General features: G+C 43.3%; 1 protein-coding gene across 1 annotated transcript; it reads right to left on the reverse strand.

The window, feature by feature from the left end:
- Nucleotides 1-1,244: 1,244 nt before the first annotated feature.
- On the reverse strand, nt 1,245-24,893 carry slc36a1 (solute carrier family 36 member 1). Its single transcript, XM_028960858.1, has 12 exons — nt 24,750-24,893; nt 23,549-23,644; nt 23,264-23,381; nt 22,949-23,039; nt 22,542-22,630; nt 21,567-21,656; nt 20,946-21,030; nt 20,614-20,832; nt 19,508-19,606; nt 19,268-19,434; nt 16,000-16,169; nt 1,245-2,095 (listed from the first exon to the last, which is right to left on the reverse strand). The coding sequence occupies exons 2-12, from the start codon at nt 23,574-23,576 to the stop codon at nt 1,851-1,853; spliced, it is 1,401 nt and encodes a 466-aa protein (XP_028816691.1). The 5' UTR covers nt 23,577-23,644; nt 24,750-24,893; the 3' UTR covers nt 1,245-1,850.
- Between the last annotated feature and the right edge of the window lie 149 nt (nt 24,894-25,042).

Raw genomic sequence — 25,042 nt, forward strand, 5'->3', positions numbered from 1 at the left:
AAAGTGCACATTTATTCCCCCAATACAGGGGTTGGCAGCCTAAATGACAAGAAGAGACGTTTTTCATCCAATTTCAGATCGCCACGGGAGCCGCGGTTTCTGATGTATTATATTGTACCACAGTAATTTCTGACACATTACAACTCACTGGGGGTCATTCTAGGAATGCTGATTATCATAGTATCAATATATATATTCACGCACACACAAAAACGAGACATAACAGATTTAGGGCCCACGAAGCCCTGACTGCACCTCACCTCGGTATGCCGTGGTGTCTGGTACCAGGCCGTCAGTAGCAGGTCCCCAATGCCGTGTGCGTTGTGAGGTGGTGGCTCCACGCGTCCCACAGACGCTCGACTGGATTGGGATCTGGGTTTAGAGGTCAGGTCAACACCTCAAGCCCACTCCATTCTTCAGTATCATGGGACCGAATTTCATTTCCTAATCGTCACTTTTTAACAGACCACAGAATATCTGGCCTTACAACTTTTAATGAAATTGTGCTATCCCCCCCGTCTCTGCAGCATGATACACAGATGTCTTTGGCATCATAAAACCTCTAGTTTCTGATAATGAACTGCCCCTGAATTGTTATCATTTGGGTGCTCTCGCCCTTTGTCTTGTCGCATTACTTCATGCTGGCCCGCTGTTGATTCAGAGCTGTGGCTGATTTCGGATTCTCCCTCCGAGCCACATGCAGCTGTGGAGTCGCAGGTTCCTGACCCCTGCCCGAGGACATTGAGATGCCTCCTGGCAAGATGATGTGGAAGCACAAATCATGAAGAACAGCGAGTTTTACAAAGGTCTGGCATGTACGAGGTGACGCGTACAGGCTAAAATAACCTTTTTTTCTCTCTCTCTCTCTCTCTCTCCCTCTTCCAGAATGAAAACAAGGCGAAAGGCAAATCATCATCATGCACCATAAGCGGGATTAATTACATCAGAGAAAAAGTTTGTCTCTGCCCTTCAACTCATTCAAGAACTACACAGCTGTGCTGCCGCAAAATTAATATGACGGCAATTTAATGTCATTCAGAAAGTGGCCGCGAGCCAGAATACCGAAGTGAGAGCTCAATCGCCGCATCCAACGGTATCTCATCATCAAAATTACACTCAAAAATAATAATCCCCTAAAAAGCTTATATTTTGAGCAAAGCTGGTGGACCTCGGTACATTATACAGACTGATTTTATAAAGTCAGCAAGTGAACATTCAGGGGAGAACAACAAAGAAGTCAAACACAAAATTAAATTCCTTTTAATGCAAATATGTTTAATAAGTTTTACAATAATGTCTGTTTAAACATAATCTTTCACTGATGCAGAGTACACATTATAAGGCGTTGGGGGTGAAGAAAAAAAACATTGGAAAAACTGACCCATCATGTGCAATTTAAGATCAAACTTTATACATATCAGAACATGGACACTGCAATTGGCAATTAGAAAACACCACAATGACTTTGCAATCAGTAAGAAGTCGTACTTTTGTGATTATATATATACATAAAAACGCAGGGCATTTCAGTGACTGGCTGATCGTCTTTGGCACTGAAAAATTTGTTACATACCCATGTTTCTGTGGCTCAAAAGAAATATCTGGTGTTATTATCATAAAAAACACAATTATACCTCAGCTAAACCCAAACTGGCAGTTTACATGGTTGAGAAGAATCCTGGGGTTACAAGTTAACAATAGAACACCATACAGTATCATTAAACTTTATTACATTGCAAGGTCACATGACCAGCTGCTGCATGAACTGAAAAAAAAAAAAACTTAAATATTTCATCATTGCATCCAAAAGTCCCTTATCCACGAAGGAAATTTCAACAGTACGTTACAGGTCAGTGTTTAGAGCCATTGCGTACAATGATCTCATTGATGGAGACGTAGGTGCCGGCCACAAAGCCGGTCAGTCCGACCAGGCTAATGACGACGTTCTTTAGGACCACCCACCAGGGCAGACCTTCATTATGGAAGGTGAGGATCTGCAGGATGGGCGGAAAGATGAGGGCCAGGGCGCTGCTGCTGACAGAGCCCACCAAGGAGATCACAAGGTCCAGTTCCGGGATTAAAATGGCCAGGGCGCCTGCGGAGAGACGGAGAGAGGACATGAGACCAGAGTGGCCACGAGATTGAGATGGAGCGGGAGAAATAAAAGAGGAGGAGGACTGGGAGAGACACCAGGGGAAAAAAAAAAAAAAACGGGGCATACGGCTGATGACTTTGTTTCATGTGTCCCCGGGGGAGGCCGATGGATGTGCCGCACAGGCCACTGGGGAGCCAGGTCATCTTCATCTGTTGCTAAGGTGACTTGTGTGAGCCGGGGGTGACTATCAGAATAAGCCTCGCACCACTATTACACTTTTCTGCCTCCAACAAATCCTTTTTGTCACTCTTGCTGTGCGCTGTGGGAGAAGCGGAGAACCCCCCCCCCCCCCCACCTCGTTTTCCATCTTCAAACCCTGGCCGATGCCTCTGATACCAGTGCCAGCTCGCTGCTCGGCTGTCACTTACCGCTGCTTTCGTGTGGTGGCGGAGTAAAAGACTTGTGCGCAGCTCTTGTTCTCCATGTTTGACATGCATTAAGGCAGGCTGATAAAAGACCCTTTGAACTGTTAAGAAAACGCCCGGGTTCGACTTCACAGGAGCCGTCAAATTAACGGGAGGGACGGGAAAGGTCGATTCACCAGCCACGAAAGCCCTCTGGAGGAGACCTCCGCGCCTAATAAATAAGCAGCCTTTAAGGGTTTTGGTGTAAAGGGGACGCGGAGGCCAAATTCATGGCTCGTCTCAGACGAGCGGGACGCGAAGGGACGGAACCGCAATTTGAAGATTGAGAACTCAAAAACCGGCCAGCTGGCAACCGGTGCCATCCCGCTTTCAGACAGAGACAAGGTCACATGGGGAATCGGCCCCTCCCCCTTCCCCACACTGTCTCTTGAACAGTCACTTTTCAGACTGGGTACCCCACTTTGGTGATATGAGGCACCGGCCTGAAATGCTCCAATACTGTCAAAACATTAATAATCTTTAATTATCTTTCAGTCCCAAATCAATTCGTGGGACACATGGTGTAACGTCATAGAGACCGGAAAGAGAGCGCATACACAGTTTACTTGCTCCAAACCACATGGCTCCAGTCGATGGCTCCTTGTTGATATTTCTGTCACACAGTAGACAAACTTTTTTTTTTTTTTTTTATAATGGGAGGTGCCTATAGCGATGACTGATAGCTCTGATGCACCCAACTTCCTCATTCTGGACTGCTACGTATGTAACTGCAACGACTACTTAGCATGCTTGCATGAGAATGTGAAGCGGTTTTCCACAAAATATCAAGTATGTAAAAAAAAAAAAAAAAAACTAATCTGGCAACACTGATCTTGTCTCTGCCCTTCCTCCTCCTCCTTCCTCCTCTTTTTTTAACGCCTCTTTAATGTTTAATTGTTGCTGAAAAAACAAATCCATTATTCAGGCACCGTTATTGAAATCAAATGATCGTTCGGGCATTCATTTTGATTAATTGTGAAAAGCCACATTAGTCACATTAGGCGCTTAAATGGCTGATGGTCCAGGGATGATATTGGCATCAGGGGCCTTTGCCTTCACTTCAGCCCTCATCTTATGACGAAGACAACCTCTTGAGATCGAAAAGATGTATTTCTTAAATCAAAATGTGCACTTTGGGTGTATAAATGAAAATCCAGGGGGAGCTGAAGTCCACTGATGTCACTGGTCCGGGACTTTGTCCCCTTTGGCTAACATTTACATTTCCGGCATTTATCAGACGCCCTTATCCAGAGCGGCTTACAAATCAGTAGTTGCAGGGACAGTCCCCCTCCTGGAGACACTCAGGGTTAAGTGTCCTGCTCGGGGACACGGTGGTAGTAAGTGGGGTTAGAACCTGGGTCTTCTGGTTCATCGGCGAGTGTGTTACCCACTAGGCTACTGACAACTGATTGAGGGGTATTTAGGAGTCCTTCCTCAGCTCTTGAACACAAATGTGTTTGTGGTGTCCGCGTGTGTGCTTTGCGAACCAGGGGAGGGGGCTATTCAACACACGTCCTTCAGGTCCTCTCAAAATCGAAGGACATTATATTTTTTGCAGCCATGGAACAGTGTGACCTCCACTCATTTCGCACCTCTTCACCACAACTCCGGCTCCTATTCTCGGGTTCTTTTGACATGAGAAAAAGTCCCTTCCCTCTGTTCCTTCCCTAATCACAACAGCGCATTTCGCCTGCCCACGAGAGCCGGCCTTCTTTCACGCGCAGCTGTCTATTCAAATCCATCAGCCCTCACAGCCAAAGCGGGTTTAACATTCAAAGGACCTCCGGTTCGGGAGACGTGGGCGAGAAACTCGGCTCACCTCTCCCTATTGTTCCTGCCTAACTGAGCCGCCGCGCAGCGTAACCAGCTCCACTCCGCCGGACGTAAAAAGGACCGCCGGCTCGTAACGGAAGGAGCCTGTCATCTCCCGGACGAGGGCCACGTGACGGAGCGCAGCGCTTTTGCGCCCATTAACGTCGCAGGCGATCAGGCGGGGACAGAAACCAGGCCCGGGCCTCTCCAGTCGGGCGAAGGACTCACCTCTGGCCAACCTTGTCATGTTATTGCACTGCTGTGTGTGCAGTCAGCACATCCACTCACTCAGCCGGAGAGGGACGACTGTACGCGTCCAGATTAATGAGGTCTGTCACTCTGTTTAAGCTATTTTTATAAAAGACTCCCCCTGCAAAGCAGAGCGTCAAGGTGCACAAACAGCACGGCGAGCGGGCGGAGTGTAAATCAAGGCGAGGCTGGGGCAGCTGAGTCAGAGCGCTATACGCCCGGCGTTAGGGGGGGGCGTCATGGGCGGGGCTGCAGTGCTTTCACCGCGCTTACTTACGCTTCTTATTTCAGGTACTACTGCATTTAATCCCACAAGTGAGTTTGAAAATGTTCAACCATTCGGACCATTGAGTTTTAAATCAAGATTCTAATTTGAGAATGAAGCCGTATTCATCAATATAAATGAGAATGAATATCGTAATGAATATCGCATATGTAAAGGATTATTTTATTTATTTTTATTTTAAGAAGAGACTGTCATTGTGATACACCGCAGCACAGCACACGGTGACACTGTGAAATGTGTCCTCTGCTTTTAACCATCACCCTTGGTGAGCAGTGGGCAGCCATGATAGGCGCCCGGGGAGCAGTGTGTGGGGACGGTGCTTTGCTCAGTGGCACCTTGGCGGATCGGGATTCGAACCGGCGACCTTCTGGGCTGCTTCCTTAACCGCTAGGCCACCACTGCCCTCAGTGGTATGAGATGGTCACTGTTCAGACTGACATGAGACTGGAATCAATCTGGAATCTTTGGCCAAACGTAATAACAGCACGCATGAAAAACAATGTAGTTATAGTCATATCGCACTTGTGAAGGGTCAGTTCCCGGGTGTATTAAACACTGGGCTCCTTGCCACAGCAGAGCGGCTGCGTCCGATTTGACACGAGGCAAATTGAAGCTGGAGCGTGGCCAGCCTCGCTCCGTCTCTGACGCTCTGAAAGGACCACAGGCGTGAGATAATTTAATAACCAGCTGACTGAACAACAAGCTCCAGAGTTACTCCGCTCCTTAAGCAGCAGGAACAAAGCGGGAAGCTGTGTGAAGTCTGGGTTAAAAAAAATATGTAATAAATAAATAAATAAATAATGCCTCTCTGAAATGGCTTCAAATGAAGGCGCAGAATCCCATCCTCCAGCGACCGCGCTTTTAACTTCAGAGAGCGGCACGCCGCATCGGCCCACAATTAAACTCGGAGAGAAATTCATTTAATTATTGACACAGCGGTCCAGACCGGGAATACAAGGGGAAAAAATCTGAGAAGTGAGAGTAAAACACGAGGCCCGTGGGTATCAGCGCGTTGCCCACCCCTCCCATCTCCGCTCCGTGGCTGGGTGATCAATACAATAGTGTGACTCACTGTCTAGTGACATCCAGAGTCCGGTGCTAATGGCGTAATATATGAGGCTGTGCTGTAACAGTGTCAACATCCATACAAATCATGTTATTACGGAAAAATCATATCGTCCCGACTGACGCTCGTAGGATGTGTGAACGGTGGGCGACAGACTCCCAGAGGAAACGTTCAAACTGAACCACATGCATTCACATGCAATATTAATAACAGCATATGGATGGATGCAACAGGTACAAACAGAATTTTCCACAACTATTTTTCAGCTTTATTAATGTGCAAAAATGTGCCAATATCAAGATAGTTTGACTAAAAGTGCTCATACAGGAAACACAAAGTGTCGTTTATCCCTATTACGCATAAGAATGGTGATGTGTGACTAAATACACACAAATATAAAAACATTTAATAAAATCTAATAAAATCATCTATAGCACACTAAAAACATCTGGAACGCATTCAACTACTACAGCTACTGGGATATAGTGAATAACTCAAATCTACAGACATAAATTCATCAGGATATTTAAATAAAACTTGATTGGTTGGAGGCAAACATTTTTAAAGCTGCATTTAATTGTTAAACCTGCATTTAATTGTATTACTCTATTATTGTCATTTCAGATACAAATTAGCATATTTTTAGTTGTTCTTATTGTGTAAGGCCATTCTTAACTTTCTAGTTGTTAAGTACAAGTTACCAAACATTGTAATAAATGCAGTTCAAATATTTGATAGTAAGAACAGACCTCAATTAAATGCTTTCCTAAAATCAGAGCCAGGTTTGAACCGGGAGACACTGAAGGGGCGTGTAATATATCCGCAGCGTACCATTGCCCTCCCCAAAGGTACAACCCTGGAATTGAACTGGAATAAAAATCTCATTTACTGAAATTGGAATAAATGTCTCTGGGGCATTTCGGGGGGGAGAAAATCTGCACGAAGCGATGCAAAAAATAGCCGCGGCCGCAGCTTCTGCTCAGTTCATTACTTCTGAATTACACACCGCTGCATGGCACGCACTCAGGTGGTGGGGGGGGGCTGTCAAATGAAGTAGGAGTAGATGGATCATCCCCGGTACTTAACACTGCCCCTTACATGAGCTGAAGTTGAAATAAATGGTTTTACAGAAAATATTAAGGAAACTGGGAAACACGCACACAGAAAAAAAAATTGTGCAAAAGCTGGTCAGCCACATATTAACAAGTATAGAAATTAGTTTATCGAGGTTTGCAGTACATTCAAAGTCTGTCTATCGTCTAAAACAATGCATGAAACAATGAAAATGGTGGAAATAAACATATTGCTGAAGTTGTCAATGACATGCGAGAGCCCCGTTTTCAAAGTATTATGATAGACGTTGCACGTGGTTCTGTTTAACCAGCATAAGCTCAAAGGTCTTTGGGTGACTGGACAAATGAAATTCTGAAGTATGAATACTTGGCAGAATAGAATCAGCCCACGCCATAGGCGATATAGGCAAATGCTAAGGGCGCCATCAATCCAGCAAGTTTGGTGGAATGTCAGTCTTACCCGTCTTCAAAACTTGAGCCCTGCCTAAAATTAGCCTTCACCTGTTTTTTGATGTGTCAACAAGCTCAAGTTAATATATTTTTTTTGTATTTCTTTGAATTTGCAATTGGTTTGTTTCAATAATAAAGCTAGAGAATTTCTTGTGCGAGTATATCTACACTAGCAGTGCAATTTACTGCGACCCAAGGGGGCGGGGCATCTAAAATCTTGCCTAGGCCTCCGAATTTGTTAGGGCCCGCCCTGAATAGAATATTGTAGCATTTCATTGGCCTTGTGGGGCACATTAACTAATTACAACTAGTATAATTTCTAGATGTGCCTTTCAGTAACTCAGTTAGTAACTGAGGCAGTAAAGCGTTACCACAGAAAGTTACTTAAAGGGTTCAAATATGTAAAAACTATGGATGGCGTGGCTTCCGCAGAGCTCACATTAGCGGAATTCACGTTTAGCCACACTTGGCTTTTCGCTGCTGTCAACTTCCACCTTCTTGGCCGCTAGTTTTGATGAAGGTGACGTAAAGGTGGCAATGCTGCTTTTGAACTTGCCATTGCAGCGTGTGTAGTTTTGTTTTATGGAAATAAAACCCGCCCGCCTCTGGCTAAGGTTGAGTCAAACTTCATGATAAGCCAACCAGAGGCAATCATAAATCACTTAAGCATTTGTCTCGTGCCTCACCGAAGAAAAGGAAAAAGCTTTGCCATTCCAGTGGCTTGTCGGCTTAATTACAGTAACGACAATGGCGTTGAAACTATGGAAAAAGTGACTGGTTTTATTACGCGTTGCCGGGAAATTCTTTGTTTGCCTTTACTGTGATCGCTGCATATGAATACTCGGGCCTGGATGTTTACGCCATGGCCCTGAACCAAACATGGTCGAGCTCTCCGTGACCTTGTAAAGCCGGTGAGTGAAAGGATGTATATTTATGACTCTCGGAACTGAAGGGTTCATTCGGTTTGTGGGGTTAAGTGCTGAATGTTAATTGATAACTTAAAAAAATCCAACAGCACAAGAAATCGCATCCCCGCTGGCCTGGAACTGCATCCTGGGTAATAGCAGAACGTGCTGTCAATCACAGGGCAGCGTCCGAGCCCAGAGGAAAGGCCTTAAGGCCAAAACATGTAGGCAATTTAAAATGTTCCTCGCGTCTGAAAAAACCAACATGAAATCAATAAAGACTTTAAAATGAATCGTGTTCCAAGTTGAAAAATCCTCAGGTTGCCCATCCACAAAGCTTCAACCGTCCATCAACCCATCTCCACTCGTTCAGCCTAATTCTGTGGGGAAGCAGGAATTTGTACCAGTCCATACCAAAGGTCATATTTGTTCAGGCCATGTGGTAAGAAAAAGCTCTGGACCGGTCCATCACATGGTTCAGCACACCATGGGCTGATTCAGCATCAATAACACAGCCAAGCAGAAAACCTAGAGCCTTCTCTGTAAAAGGAAAAACTTTTGTGTGCTTCCTTCCTGATGATTTAACCAACTTTCATACTTGAGAAAGCATAGCGGGGGTGAAGCAGAAAGAAATGCTGCTCATAATTAGGCGTGGAGGGGGCAGATTTCAGAGATGGGAGAGAAGAGCCGCCAGACAGTAGAGCATTCTCAGACCCTCCAGCACTGCTCGTCTGGTCCCTCCACATCTGAATGTATATGAACGACACTCATCTAGACTCCCCTTGTCTTGACCCCTAGGTGGAGAAATGAACCTCTAGAGGTCAGCACGGCACGGTCAGATAGTATTTTCAAATGGGAACAGAAGAGCTTAATCTTCAGAGAACTTTCTTGTAGTCTGATTTATGTAAGTGCGTAGAATAATTGTATTCAACAGATTACTTCACTGAACCTTGCCATAAATGTAAATATGTAGATGTGGAAATTCAAGCATACCAGCTACTGACTAGCTGTGATGATCCACCATGTCCAGCACAAGCGACAAATGACCAAATTAATAAATACAAAAAATAAAAACAACATGCAAATGATGCAACAAGCACAATGAAAACACGCACATACTAGCGCACCTGACTGTATAAAATACGTATTTTTCTGAAGATGGACAATTCTGTAGTGTGAACCCTATTTTGGGAGTAATTCTAATCATTTGAGTAGATAGCAGATTAAACTAATCATGTGTTTATTCCATGCTGTGGTTTATTTTATTTGTATTATGTGGCCAGAAGGTTCCATTTTGACTTCAGTCCCCAGGACCTGCTTTGAGTTTTGTGGCCAGGAAGCAAAGAAAAGTTTTTGACTTTTTACCACGAAGGTCATATATGTTGAAGTATATAATAATTTGGCTTTCTAGCGATCCAACTGGAAGATCTTTCATAAGGTATTCTTGGTTTTACAGACCTAGGGAATTAAAGAATGCATGCAGCTTTGAAATATGTATCACTTAAAAGTGAAGTGATTGTCATTGTGAAGCACAGCACACGGTGACAACAAAATGTGTCCTCTGCTTTTAACCATCGCCCTTGGTGAGCAGTGGGCAGCCATGACAGGCGCCCGGGGAGCAGTGTGTGGGGACGGAGCTTTGCTCAGTGGCACCTTGGTGGTTCCGATCACGAGTCCGCCTCCTTAACCCTACTAGGCCACCACTGCCCACTTGACCTTCCAAGTGAAAATGTTGTAGATTTGTTTTTTTTCATGTTCAGTCTCTCATCACTTTTTGCATGAAACTGCACACATGGGCCAGCAGCACGAAGCGGACTTTTACCTGGCCGGCCCACAGTGATGACGTGCTCATCACTGGCCCATAGCATGTGAGCAGCGGAGATCTCACATACACACCAACACCGAAGGGAATGACTGCTTTAACCCAATATTATTAACACGGTATAAATAAGGAAACTGCAGCACAGAGTGATTGACGGGTGGTCATGGTGCATTCTACGCTCCAGCCGACATGAAAACCGTCTGGGTTCTTGTTTACTTTTGAGCCAGAGGCACCACGGTTCCTGTCATTTAGGAAATCTCCCCCTGCAGCCGGTATTCAAGCTGCAGAGCCGCGCCGCAGGCGGTCGCCACGGATGTAAAATCTGGAAAAACGCACTCTTTGAAATTTCTGTCTGATAAGGAACTGAAGCTCGTAAAAAGTCGCGACGTAGCCATAACACTCTTTGCTGCGTGGCACCGATCCCTCTGATCATCCGAGACTCTCTGGAGTTCAGTGGGTTCATTAAGGTCCAAGTTGGCAGTTCAATTTGTTTTAACTAAAATCACATCATTGGATATTTGGATAAGTGCTCAATAGGAGGCAATAGATAAATTCGGAGAAAGAAATATTGAATTTGAAATGAAGGAACCATTTGCCAGGCCAGCTGACGAGCTTGTTGAAGCGATGCTTCGATGCTTGGACAGGTCTTTGGACGGCATTCTTCCTATAACAAGAGGGTGCTTTCTTTGGTCAAAGATGGAGTTCTATCTCCGATCTCACATTAACGTTGAGACGTGACGGAGGCGTGGGCAGCTCTCCTGTTCTCACCGCTTCCTGAAGGCACAGCGCCAGGGATAAATATTTCTTGATTCTTTTTATTCTTTGTATCATTATCCATCTAAACTAACAGTCCAGATTTTGGGTTTCATGGCGCACACTTAATCTTAAAACGAGAAGAGGCAAAGGCTTCGACTTCAAAATCAAACAGCTTCATTAGGGGGAAAAATGACTGTGATATGAGCATTCATATTGAGATGATCTACTCTAATAATGAATGAATCATGATTATAATGGTTTGTGAACTGGAATACATAATAAATATTGCACAGATAATCCATTGCCTACCTGTCTTCACTCAGGCACCGGCCACAACATAAAGAAGGACTGACGTTTTGTCGACTCTTGTCAACTATGATCTACATTCATTGAGCTAGGGAGAAGACGTTCACAATGTAACCTCAAAAACACCCTGCTGGGCGTGTCATTAGCTCACAAAAGACAAATTTAACACGAGCAGACAATGGTTGACAGCTTCATCAGAGCTCCATCAGGAGCTGCATAACATTACTAGGGTGTATTTATGTCATCAGGTAGAGTAAAAAAGAAGTCCGCTGACTCAGCAGCCCAAAAGAACGGACCAATTAGTCTCATGTTCACATGAATAAGGGGGACGAGAAAAAAAAAAAAAAAAAAAAAAAAACTTTTTATGGGTGAAAGGGATAGAAAAAATAATGGCCTTAATATCATTGCCTAGTCTGAAGTATGGGAACAATGACTGCTTGTCTTTGAGATGCACTGTGCCTCTTTAGAAGAGAGAGAAATGAAAAAAAGGAAATAATTTAAAGTCAAACTAAAGAGGAACATGGACCACCTGAAAGCGCTGACTGTTCCTTTCACACAAAAGTGCAAAAAGAAGAAAAAAAAAAAAAAAAACCTCACACACTGAAATTTGTGCTGCTCCCACCCTTATTATAGAAAAGGGATCTTTTCTTCCATTTAATCTGTATCCGTACACCCCCCCACACACACACACCTTAAGAGCTACCTCGTTATCTTACCATTACTTTTTGCATCTTATTATTTATTAGTTGCATCTAATTACTGTAATATAATTTATTTAAATTAAATTCATGCCTTTGCAGTTCGACAGACGTTTTCAGAACTTCATGCTAAGCACTTTGTGTTTTGATAAATGCATGAAGGGTGATGTAACAAGAAAGTCTGACCAATTGATTGATTGGTTCACTAGTCAACCCTTCCTTTCAATATTCATGCTAATGCATTTATATTTTAAGAGCAGGTTTTTGAACACAGTATGTGAGGGTATGTAGAATATTTAGGTCTAGGCTAATGAGTATATTTTTTAAATGATACAACTATGCTTTAAAAAATAATTCAATTTTACCTTTTACATGACCGGCATTATTGCAATCCCATTGTTGTATTGTTGCATTTTTACAATTTCATGATGTGCATTTTCACAAAGATGATAATTACTTGTTTCTCACATACTTAAACTGACAAACCCTGAAAGATAATGTTTGGTAACAATGATGCATGTGCAGAAATTTATGCACAGGTAAATATATTGTCCACACACACGGCTGTGTTTCTTCACTGCCCCTAAACAACTGAACCGGCACGATTAGGGCTTTGCATGAAGGTGTGCAATATGTTACCCATCAGCCTTGAGCTCTCAGCCAGACCACCCCGTTCATCCATCATCTAAACAAAAGGCTCGATGGCGTCTAAACATCTTGTTCAGTCCTTCTCTGTGCTTTGTGTTGATTTCACAATGTTAATGCATTCAGACGAACACCCTCATGAGTCACGTTTCTGATTCTTCATGCCACGGTTTCATGAAATGAAGGTGCCGGCGTGCAGCTGCGAAAACGGGGCGCTTGCGCAAAAGACTGATGCCAGCACCATCCGGCTCCTAATAACAAGCCCCGATCTCACGACGCAGCACAGGCACAGTCCTTGGCAGAAGCCATCTAAATGCCGATGCCACGTCACATGTTGGGGCCTCAGCCTCTTACCAAACTAAAAAAATATATTAAAAAAATTAAATAAATGAATGAAAAATGCGGAAATAGGAACGGACACAACTAAGTGAGCAGAGTGAGAAAGTGAATTGATGAAAAAATGAATGGGATCAGAGTCAAGCAAACAGAAAGTTTCAACATGGACTGCCAAACACTGCCAAGAACTAATAGTAAAGGGGGAAAACCATGTATGGTGGAAAGTTGTGCTGGGAGGAAAAAGAGCAGATCCAGGCCCAGCAAGCTAAGCAGAGGCGATGGTGATCTCCAAGTCTTTTATAGACCACACCTCCAAGCAATTGTGTAGACAGACAATCCCTTAACCACCTCACAGACACTGCAATGCCAGTACATGCTCTGTGTTTGGTGTGTTCTGTTCTGCCCAATTTCAACAAAAGTAATGTTTGAAAGCCTAGTGTCTCCTTAAATTATTCATATTTTTTAATTATATAGACGTGCACACGCAAAAATCCTAAAGTCCTTCACAAATTGTGTCCATCTTTGTCTCTGGCAATTAACATACAAAACACAGGTATGTTAATTGCATTCATTTATTTGAACATGCAAAATATGGAAATTAATTAATACAATCCCAGCAATTAACATGTTAATTTTCACCGGCCTTAAATTTTAACTCCTTAATTAGGCTATTGACTTCTGCCGCCACATAATGACTATGGCACCGGAGCACCGCCCACGCCTAAACTTTCATGAGGTTATTTAACATACTCGCAACCGTGACTCAGCCTGCCGCCAACCCGTGTACTTCCTAATGTAAGGGATATATAGCAATAAAGAAAAGAAAAGAAAATGTCTTTCTACTCTACTCTCAGTAAACTGAAGGCCTTTTCAGCACGGATGTCCTTCGGTTTAACACTCCTGCAGTCATTGCTAGCGTAGAATCATGCCATTCTCCATTGAGTGCAGGTCCAACACCGTGCATTTTTTTTTGCAGATGGTTACTGCTGCACGGGGAAACGTTCATTTGTAGCATTGTGGTTTGGAGATCTAGAGTCCTTCCATTGTTTGGACATGGTATTAGGGGCTGGCCTGATACTCGGAATGTTGCGTAACGTAAAAGGGGCCACTGAGGTCCCCTTGAGCAAGATACCGTTCCCCACACACCGCGCCTTTCATTTTATTATTTAGTCCCGATGTAGAGAAAAGAAAAACCCATGTTGGCAGCGGCTGGCTGTAGTCATTTAATCTATTTATTAGTTCATTTCAGTTATTGTCAGTTTATTATATTTATTGTGAAATTTTATTCACATTAACTGATTAGAAAATTCTTATTTCTTTAATGTTTTCTATTTGCGAAAGGCCTAATAAAGATACTTTAGGCCATGATGAGAAATATGATACAGTAACCCTTTCAACAGGAGACGTGAAATACTGGGGCGGCACATTTCTCTTCTATAAAGAAAGGAATTTTGACTGACATACCATTCCCACGCTTTCATTTAAAGAAAAAAACATGTATTTTTTTTCTCCTTTGCAGCCTTGTGCTGCACTATGAAGATTACTCTGCAGACAAAAATCATTCTTTTTCAAGATGATGTTTCACAGTGGAGAGCTTTCCATCTGCATTCATAAGCATGCAACAGCGCACAACGGGGTGTGCATTATTGGGGGATAACTGCACACCTCAGGAGTGATGAAGCACAGCGGTGAACACATGAACTTAAAAAAAAAAAAAAAAAAAAATGTTACATGTAAGAATGCGTTTCATGAAAATGCTAATTATTTTTAAATAAACATTCTGTCTTCACCTAGGTTAGGCCCCGCCCCCATCCATATAATAATGAAATGTTTCAAATAGCCATCTAAGTGGCACGACGAGGCCATTTGGAATGGTAAAAACAACGTGACTTTCCGAGTATCCTGACCTTGAGCATAAGTGTGGTCTAGGACCCTTGTGTTGCTCATTTCAGAAATCTCTTAATGCCCCTTAAAAGAAAAGAATCGTATTCGGCGAACTGACGTCATTTCTGGGATGTGGCCGCTGTTTCTGTTCCACCGGAATGACGGCATTTATGATTATGTGACATCCAGACTCGACTAATGCTCAGCTGAGGAAACGCCTTTGTATGCTTCGAAACACAGAAGGGCTTTTGAGTGGATTTTTGCTGTTGTAATTAACAAAAACCAGAATACATGTTGCAATATACACACACACACACACATTATATCCTCATACTGACAGACCACGGCTTGTTTGTCCAAACTGCAGATACAGGAGGGCTCGGTGCGCAACACTCAAGAGAAGAGAGTGACAATGGAGAAAGGGGGATTAGAGGAAAATGGCGCCTCCTAGTGGCCGACAGCGGCCTCGTCGTCTCGGGATGCGTGTCTACGCCTCACGTGAATGTCAGAAACAGGCAAGGCGAGGAAGGGGAGGCAAATTAAGCGTCTGCCTCGAAAGGAAATCGATAGCGGCCGAAAATATCCCCGGCCTCGGCGCTAAAATAGCCCGCCTATAACGGGAAACATCTGTTGAGCGAGATTCGTGCCGAGAGACCGCGGCACGTGCAGCTTTAATTTCTGCCAATAAAAAAAAAAGACAAGAGAAAGAGAGAGAGAGAGAGAGAGAAAGCGATTTCTTGGATCAAACATAACAGGGCGGTGGTGGGGGAGACCGGCTTATTAGAAATGCTCACCACAGCCAGGCTGTCTGAAAACACACACACACACACACACACACACACACACAGCCATTAGTCCAATGACAGAGAATACTAAACGCTGATACAGCTGAGGCACTTAGATTCCAAAAAAGCAGAAACAAGTCCATCTTACATAAGACGTGAAGATTAAAAAAAAAAAAAAAAAAAAACACTGAAAAAGCTGAATGTGGCAATAATGTCATTTTGAGGATGAATAGACCTGAGAGAGAAACCTCATTCGTGCATGAAATAAGACTAAATCGGCGCATGGTCAGGCCATATCCCTGCCTTGGGTAGCCTGGGGAGGACAGAGAAGTGGAGTGTGGTGGATGAGGCCGGAAGAAAGACTCACATGTTAAAGCGACGAGGGCGACGCGGACGCCGAGGTCCACCACCAGCTCCCACCTCCCCGACACACGTGCCACGGCGTGCGGGATCAAGATCTCAGCAGGAACGTAGAACTGCAGGGCATAGGTGATGTAGATGCCAAAGCTGTACAGCAGCTTCACCACCTGATACGTCCTTTAAAAACAATATATATATATATATTAGTGCATATGCATGCGTGAAAGATGTTACAACCTTCAATACATCAATGATGAGGTTATACATTGTGGTTTTTGTTGACCCCCTGAGCCACGATGCTTACTATACATTTAATCGGGCAGCTTTACGGCATACAGTGTGAAATGCAGCTGCTCTGACTAGTAAGGTGGTTTTGAAAAACTTCACCAGGGATGTGCATAACCAGCATTTAGCCACACTGCTTTCGGCACACTCAGTGTTGCCAGATTGGGTATTTTGAATTTGATATTTTTGGGGGAATAATGGATTTCTCACCTAAGCATGCTAAAGTAGTCACAGTGGTTAAACAATTTCCAGCGGTTTAACAAAGGCCAGACCGACCAAGGTGCCTTGATCACCTGACAATTCCCACAGAGTAATGCTTCCTTATATGACACAGTATCAGGGCTCTTTATATACTGTCATGGCCAAATGTTCAGAGAATGACACAAATACTGGATTTCACAAAGTTTATTACTTTAGTATTTTTAGATCTTTTGTCAGTTGTTTCTGTGGTGTATTGAAGTGTAATTACAAGCGTTTTCTAAGTTTTAAAGACATTTATTGACAATTACATTGTCAAGTGTTGGCCCTTTTTTTTTTTTTTCTAAGACCGGTGCAATTCGCCCTGACATGAAGTCAATCAACTGAATGACAGCAAGTTTCCTGGCCATGGACCCAAAATATAAATGTTTTGTTCCCCAAGCCACTTAGTTATCACTTTGGCCTTATAGCACGGTGCTCCATTATTGTTCTTGGTCGGTTGGGAGAAGTTGCTGTGGAAGGATATTTTGGTACCATTCTTTTTTTTCATGGCTGTGTTCTTAAGCAAAATTGTGGGTGAGCCCACTCCCTTGGACGAGATGCAGCTCCACGCAGGAATGGTCTCAGGATGCTTTACTGTTGGGATAGGACACTGACTGATGGCAGTTCCCACCTTTTATTCTCAGGACAATCATTTTTCCAGAGGCCCCAAACTCTCGGAAAAGGTCTTAATCAGAGAAAATTACTTTACCCCAGTCCTCAGCAGTCCAATCCCTGTACTTATATTTACAGAATATCCGTCCATCCTTTTTCTTGAGAAGTGGCTTCTTTGCTGCCCTTCTTGACACCAGGCCATCCTCCAAAAGTCTTCGCCTCACTGTGAGTGCAGATGCCCTCACACCTGCCTGCTGCCATTCCTGAGCAAGCTCTGTACTGGTGGCACCCCGATCCTGCAGCTGAATCATCTTTAGGAGATGGTCCTGGCGCTTGCTGGACTTTCTTGGGCACCATGAAGCCTTCTTCACAACACTTGAACGTCTCTTCTTGAAGTTTTAGATAATCTTATAAATGGTTGGTTTTGGTGCAATCTTAGTAGCAGCAATATCCTGCCTGTGAAGCCCTTTTTATGCAACACAATGATGGCTGAACGAGTTTCCTTGCAGGTAACCATGGTTAACAAAGGAAGATATATTTAAATAAACTTGAAAAATGTAGATGTGCATCGATAATGCCAAAATTTTTCCAAATGATTATCACTCTCAAAACATTATGGGTATTAAGGTGATGTTCATATGATTAATCCATTTTGTGACTAGTGTAATATTATTTATGTGAAAGCATAATACTGGAACGTATGTGCAGTAAGATGTCTGGATGGGTTGTGCTCAATGTCAAAGGCGGAATATTGAGTTACATTTTTTTTTTTTTTATGGAAAATTGACGTCCCTGCCCGGCGGGAGAAACAAGGCGCAGCTTGTTTTTGGACACTGGCTGTGTGAGTGTCGGTGAATCCAGATCACGATTCATCACGGGACGTGACTCAGCGCCCTAATCCACAAACCTTCATGTTTCTCTTCAACATGATTATACCTGCAGTTCGCAGGACTATTCGCATGTTTCACACGCACAGAACAGCCTTCTTAATCGTCCGCGTGCTGGCGTGCTCATTTGTGCCAGACCACGGCCCCTTTCTCACTGACATCATCGTCCCCCACGGAGCGTGGCCCCACTGACAGCTTAAAGCTCAGCAGATGCACTTGGGTCTCTGCCCAGCTGGACAACAGCTTGCTGGTCAGCTTTTTCCTGCACCGAGGCTCATTGACCTGTTCAAACCGCTTCCTCCCCATTTCACTTCCCACAGAGTAAAACCTCTTAGCCAGCGGCATTACGCCGACCAGCGGCAGGTGCAAGATAGTAAATTGAATCCCCTCTTGATCAACACTGGAACATTCAAGTCAAAAAATAAAATATCTACAGTACGGGCCAAAATTTTGAACACACCTTCTCATTCAATGTGTTTTCTTTATTTTCATGACCATTTACGTTGGTAGATTCTCACTGAAGGCATCAAAACTATGAATGAACACATGTGGAGTTATGTACTTAACAAAAAGTGGAGACCTGACCTCCACAGTCACCGGACCTGAACCCAGTCGAGATGGTTTGGGGTGAACTGGACAGCAGAGTGAAGGTAAAGGGGCAAACAAGTGCTAAACACCTCTGGGAACTCCTTCAAGACTGTTGGAAAAGCATTTCAGGTGACGACCTCTTGAAGCTCATCGAGAGAATGCCAAGAGTGCAAAGCAGTAATCAGAGCAAAGAAACTAGAATATAAAACATGTTTTCAGTTATTTCACCTTTTGTTGTTAAGTACATAACTCCACATGTGTTCATTCATAGTTTTGATGCCTTCAGTGAGAATCTACCAATGTAAATGGTCATGAAGATAAAGAAAACACATTGAATGAGAAGGTGTGTCCAAACCTTTGGCCTGTACTGTATATATACACATCTATCTGACCAGCGCAGGAGAATCGGAATAGCTACTGTAATTCTGGCCTGTTTCCGATTCAAAATCTCTAGGCTAGAAGGAAAGACGAAAAAAGTACAAATGTTTTCCTGTTGCAGACACACCGGCGGTCTTAAAGCTCTGTTTTCACTCGTTAAAATTGACTTGTTTGTGCACGGGCAATTATGCTTTTAAAGTTTGTGGTGCACAATGGTTCAGCTGGATTGTGCAGCACAAACTCTCAAGTGCATTCTTGCAGACCTACTGCTCTCGAGGAACTCACCAGCAGTCGGGAAGGTTGAGGGTGATGCTCCCCCCTATGTGCGGCCCGAAACAGAGGTACCCTATGGTACCCAGGCTGATATAAAGGAGGGTGACTATGAACATTCCCAGGTACAGTAGCTTGGAAAACTCCTGCGGCTTCTGCATTTTGTTCTCCAGTGGTAGAACCTGGGTGGGGGGACAGGGGGTTGAGAACAGAGCCATCCATGTAAGAATCAGAATAATGTGACAAAATACCCACCACTCCAATCCCTTCAAAGGCAAAAATTGCCGTTCCGAAGAAAAGGGGATAGTCCTTTGCCCTCCCAACACTTGGTAGGTCGATAGGGTAGGGAATGTTCTGTAGGAAAAAAAATTCAAAAACACACACACTGTACACAACTTTCTATATCAAATGCAACGTGCAAAGAAAATAATGAATCCAGCAAACCAAAGCATTTAAATGGGTGTTTAAAAAGAAAAAAAAAAAGTGACAAAAACCCAAAGAGGCCCCCCTGCCTGGAAAATAGTTCTGTTCCGTCTGCTCAAATCTCACAGCATGGAATAGATAAATAAATAAAAATCCATTTATTACTGAGAGGCTTTCAGTGATAGAAATGCTCCCAGTAGGGACTATTTAAAAAAAAAAAAAAAAAAAGACAAAGGCCGTCCTGTCATTCACTGATTCATCCATAACTCTCATGGCTTAATTACCTGAGTGAAAGCGGCTTTTGAGCTTGATTCCAGTTTACCCCAATCACCAAAGCCCTTGTAGAATTAACCCCCCTCCACCAAGTAAACAAAAGAAAGCATTTTTAATTACCAACAAAATTAAGATAAAACAAATAATAACACAAATGTGCTTTGAAGGGTCCTGATTGAAGTACAAATGATACTTCAATCTATCTAGTTATAAAACGAATTTCAATCCCATTAAATCTGGTTATGCTTTGTGTGTGATATTACACAATGGCTCAATATAAAAAAAAAAAACGTGAACAATCATGGACTGCAATTATAGTGGGACTTCTATGTTACCACTACTACCATAACCTATGAATGGGCAAAAAGCAAGAGTACTTTTTTTCATTTAAACTTCTTTTAAAGCACTACAGGGTTTCAGCATTTCAGATTCCTATGATTTCCATATGACTTTTTCCTAGGGCTCAACTGCCAGCAGTTATATTTCCTATGTTGAAATATAAAGTAGGGCAGAGATTTCTTTTCTTTTTTCCAATGCCAAACTGTGACGCTTGATTTTAGGACCCACCTACAGAAATAATTTCATATGTACGCTGGACCACAATTCAAAGCGGAATCTGTATTGTCTACGTCCAGGACGGAAGCCGAGGAAGGGTGTGTGTTTACCGATGCGGAGTAGTAGTAAATAAGCACCAGGCTGACACACATGACCACGTTGGCAATCACTGAGAAGGGTGCCAGATATCTGAGGTTGCGTGTGAACACCAGCAGGATCATGAAGGGCAGGAAAATGAGCATGTAGATGCGCGAGTCGAAGCTGGGCACCAGCACTGCGGTCTGGTTGGTGTGGCAGTCATTGGTGGTCCCGTTAGCAGCTTCTACAACCTACAACAAACAGAAACAAGTGCAATGCTGCCCCCCCGTGGTCAAAAAAAAAAAAGAAGTTACACTTAAATTCCACAAAGATGAAAAAAAGTGAACCTCACTGAAAGTCTTACCTGTTTAATGTTATCACTGAGGAACACAAAGTACACACAGCAGAAACCAAGCTGTGTGACGATAAGGAATAAATTCACCAGACGTCTGGAGGACAAGAAGGAAATATGTACTCAATATTTACTCATTTTGGAGGAAGACACCAGTTAACCTGTGTAATCTTGTGGTTTGGCTCATAAACCTGGGGTTGGTGCAGCAGATTAGAATGTTTGAGATTCTCACCACCAGCTGTTGGATGGACAATTTTTTTCAAAAGGCAAGGCAGCGCAGGAGACTGCCGCAGAAATGAAACCAGGCCAACAGAACAATGTGGCACTGTGCTGCATGTTAGTTCCTTATTGTTGTGCACATCACAGAAGGTCCATAGGGGAGGGACAAGACGGGACCTGACAAAGCCGATACTGGTCTCAGGTGGGAAGGTCACATGTTTCACTTTATACTCTTCAGATGCTCACACGACGGCATCCTTTTACGTACAGCCTCGTAAAATTGGGTCTAGGATATGGTAAAAGCCATTCATCCATTTCCAAGAGAAGCTGAAGCTAAATGCTGCCTGTCTTCTCTGATTGGTCATTAGCAGTATGTATTATGTACTTTTTTTAAATAATTGTATTTATTCTCACCTTCCCCAAACTGAATGCCTCCTCAGACACGACACGTTCTCCATGCCATATTCCACCACCTCTCCGTAATCCAGGAAAGGCTTGCCCAGCCTGCAGGAGGAATGAGCACATGTTCCTTTTACATTGTTTGTTTGGGTGTGTCCTTTAAAGTACATGTAGAAGATGCTCTTAAGATCACTAGGTACTCAGAGCAAATTCAGTGTCTCTCGACAAAACATTTTACGGAAGTCAGTAGGCAACAGCGTTTCTAAAAATGCTGCAACATAAGCAGAAAGACAACATATTTCTGTGCCATTGGCCCAAATCTTTTCATAATAATGATAATAATAATAATAATAATGATAAGAATAATACAAACTACTGCAACTTGCATGAAAAAAAAGAATTACAAAAGTCCTGCATTCAGTAATAATTAGAGATGCACCGATAGATATTTTGCACAAACACCCAAGCCTCTAATCAACATCCCGATTTATGTTTGTAATTATGAATAATCATGATTATTCATTTATTACATTTGTACAATTTAACTAATGTCTTTTACGTCAGTCATGTGTACAGTACTTTGGTACAGTTGTGCTTATAAATAAAGATGGATTAGACTGGTGATTTCAAACAGAATGAAAAGAAACTGTGAGAGACAAAAATCTGTATTATTTTCAACCTTTGAATCATTTAGAATCGATCCCTAGTTATTTACTATTAATTAGGTCAGTCAAAATGAACATTAATGACATGATGTCTAGCTGACATAAAACATTTGATCAGTTCAACAGTAATTATTAGAAGACTACTAAGACTACAATAATAAAGTTGTTCACATTACTAGAAATATCATAACCTGTGCACAGGCAATTGTGCAATTGCATAACTACGAATAGTTCAAAGGTCAAAACGGGAAATGCATTAATCGACACAACCTGTCCCATGGGGCGTAGGGTTAATTAGGAGGCGAACGAGGAGAGCAACACTCACTTCGCACTCAGATGGTGGGAGCACTTCACCAGCTGGTTCATGCAGTGAACCGCTACGATCCCCATGACCAGCAGGCTGAGGGGACCCATCTGCAAAAGCCAAAAGGTCAAGTCAAAGGGCAGACAATTTCAGGGACGTCCTAATTACACATCACCCCCCTCCCTCCCACACACACAACAGGAGGTCACTTGACTGCTGAGGAATTAAAAGTCGAATATGGGCGGTTCCAACAGATGCTTTTTGCATGCACGGAAATATTTTAAGCATTTAAGTTATGATGAGGTCCACACAGAAAATTCACTACAGTTATAATAAGCACTGGCCACTTTTGGGAAAGGGACATCAGACGTCTCATGTCCAACATGCTCTGGCTGAAGCAGTTTAACTCATTTACGGTCATTACCCACCACAAGGCCGGCATTCTTCACTGCCAGAGGCAGGCCGAGCAGCCCTGTTCCAATGTTACCCTTCAGTAAATGAATCAGGGTCTGAAAGAAACTGCATCAACACAGGATAAAAATACTTAAATTTCCTGTTATTCTCATGCACTGTTGCGACCTATTCTTTAGTTTTATTGTAAGTAAGCAGTTTTTATTGAATTTACTCCAATCAAGCCTCTTCTCTACGCAGTATTATAACTACACATCATGTCACATGCAAGCACGAGAAAGCAAACACGGCTCCTCTGAAACAAAAACTCATTGACAGAGGAAGGTTTTCACCTGGAGCCCGCACGGCCGCCGATGCGCTCATATTCGCTCCGTCCTTGTGTCGGGCTGGACGGCGGACCGTCTTCCTCCTCGGTGGGGCTGTTGGTGTCTAACCTGGAGAACGCTGGGCCTGCATGAAAACAAATTAAAAACATTATAATAGGCCGTTTGCTAGTTGGGAGCTAGTGGGAAGCTACAACATTTTTTTTTTTATTTGCACTAACACAGACTTGTGCACATCTGTAAATGTCAAATAAATACGTAAACGCGAAAGAAAAAAGGTCTGCGCTGCATTACCATTGTGATAGCTGACGTCAGAGGACATGGTGGCCTCGTCGTGTGATCTTTTGCTGAGCTCAAACCACAAACGCAGACACTGCAGATCTATAACAACTGCAGACAAAAAAAAAAAAAAAAAGGATTGACGCACACTCACAACACAAGTTACAGACTTAAATGGAATAAAGTGGAATTAACCAGTTCATTTCATCCAACCAGCAATGAACGACAACCACTTATATTCACATTTACGCCCTTATCCAGACCAACTTACAATCAGTAGTTACAGGGACAGTCCCCCTCTGGAGAAACTCAGGGTTAAGTGTCTTGCTCAGGGACACGGCGGTAGTAGGTGGGATTCGAACCTGGGTCTTCTGGTTTATAGGTGAGTGTGTTACCCGCTACGTCACTACCATCCTTACGTATCCTGCCGAGGGCCATGGGCGCGGCTCTCTCTGTGCGAATTTTTTTGTCTGCCCTCACAGAACTGGAGCCAGTCTGAGACTTTTCAAGCCTTTGTGCTACCAGTCTGCATGTGGTGAGACTTTCGCCCCCCACACGCATAGTTGTAACTACCTTAAAAAATGTATAATAATAATAAACACCTGATCACAACTTAGTGCAGTGCTGTAAATGCTGCCGTTTCCAAAGCTGGGATTGTGGCATGTCACAGTAGAAGGTACTGAGTCAGCAGCCTGGTTGTGATGGACTTTCACAATGAACTTTGTTTCACGCGTCTTGCACAAAAAATGGGACCTGTTGATCCTCAGGTTGAACACAGGTTGCATACATGTCATTACACATGTAAAGAATAATCATTGGTTAAGTGGGATTTTATAAATGTGTGTGTGTGTATCTGTGTATAGAGATAGATAGATAGATAGATAGATAGATAGATAGATAGATAGATAGATAGATAGATAGATAGATAGATAGATAGATAGATAGATATTTAGATAGTATTCTTGTGCCATTGAATCTGTGTTGTAGCAAATAAACATTTTATATGAACAATGAATGGATTTGAGGTGCAGCTGTACTGAGCGAGCGACATGCACAGTAAGTCCTGAATTCGACATCCTTTATAATCGACACGGATCTAGAGTAACTTGGTAGATCCCTCCTTCGGGTGCAGGGCACCCACTTTTATGGCCCCGGCTGATGACAGTCCATTCCCCGAAATGCGACCGAGGTTGAAGAACGCACCGGCGCGACTTACCGATAGCGCGGCTGTTGCGACGCGGCAGAGACGCAGAGCGACGTCGAGACTCATCCTCCACTCTCAGCAGGTTCCAGGTAAATACAGGAAATCTCTACCGGCGGTGTTTTTTTTCTTCTGCTTGTCCTACGGCTCAGCCCTGGTGGTCACATGACCCGGATATTGGTCAGCTGATCAAGACGGTCGCGGTGTTTCGTCTCGTATATTGCGTTCAAATGTTTAATATGAACATGCAACTCAAATATTTAACACGTTGTACTAAAAATTGTAACTAAAAACTGCTGCTCAAAAAA

This window comes from Denticeps clupeoides, chromosome 18 (assembly GCF_900700375.1).
Source record: "Denticeps clupeoides chromosome 18, fDenClu1.1, whole genome shotgun sequence".
Taxonomy (NCBI): Eukaryota; Metazoa; Chordata; class Actinopteri; order Clupeiformes; family Denticipitidae; genus Denticeps; species Denticeps clupeoides.

Excerpts from the sequence above, each read along its gene's own strand:
- slc36a1 (XM_028960858.1), bottom strand. The coding sequence starts at position 23,576 with ATGTCCTCTGACGTCAGCTATCACAATG. Across the intron at positions 23,040-23,263 it reads GGCGGCCGTGCGGGCTCCAG|TTTCTTTCAGACCCTGATTC; the intron begins GTGAAAACCTTC and ends GTGTTGATGCAG. Across the intron at positions 2,096-15,999 it reads CGCCCTCGTCGCTTTAACAT|GCGCCCTGGCCATTTTAATC; the intron begins GTGAGTCTTTCT and ends GTCTCTCCGCAG.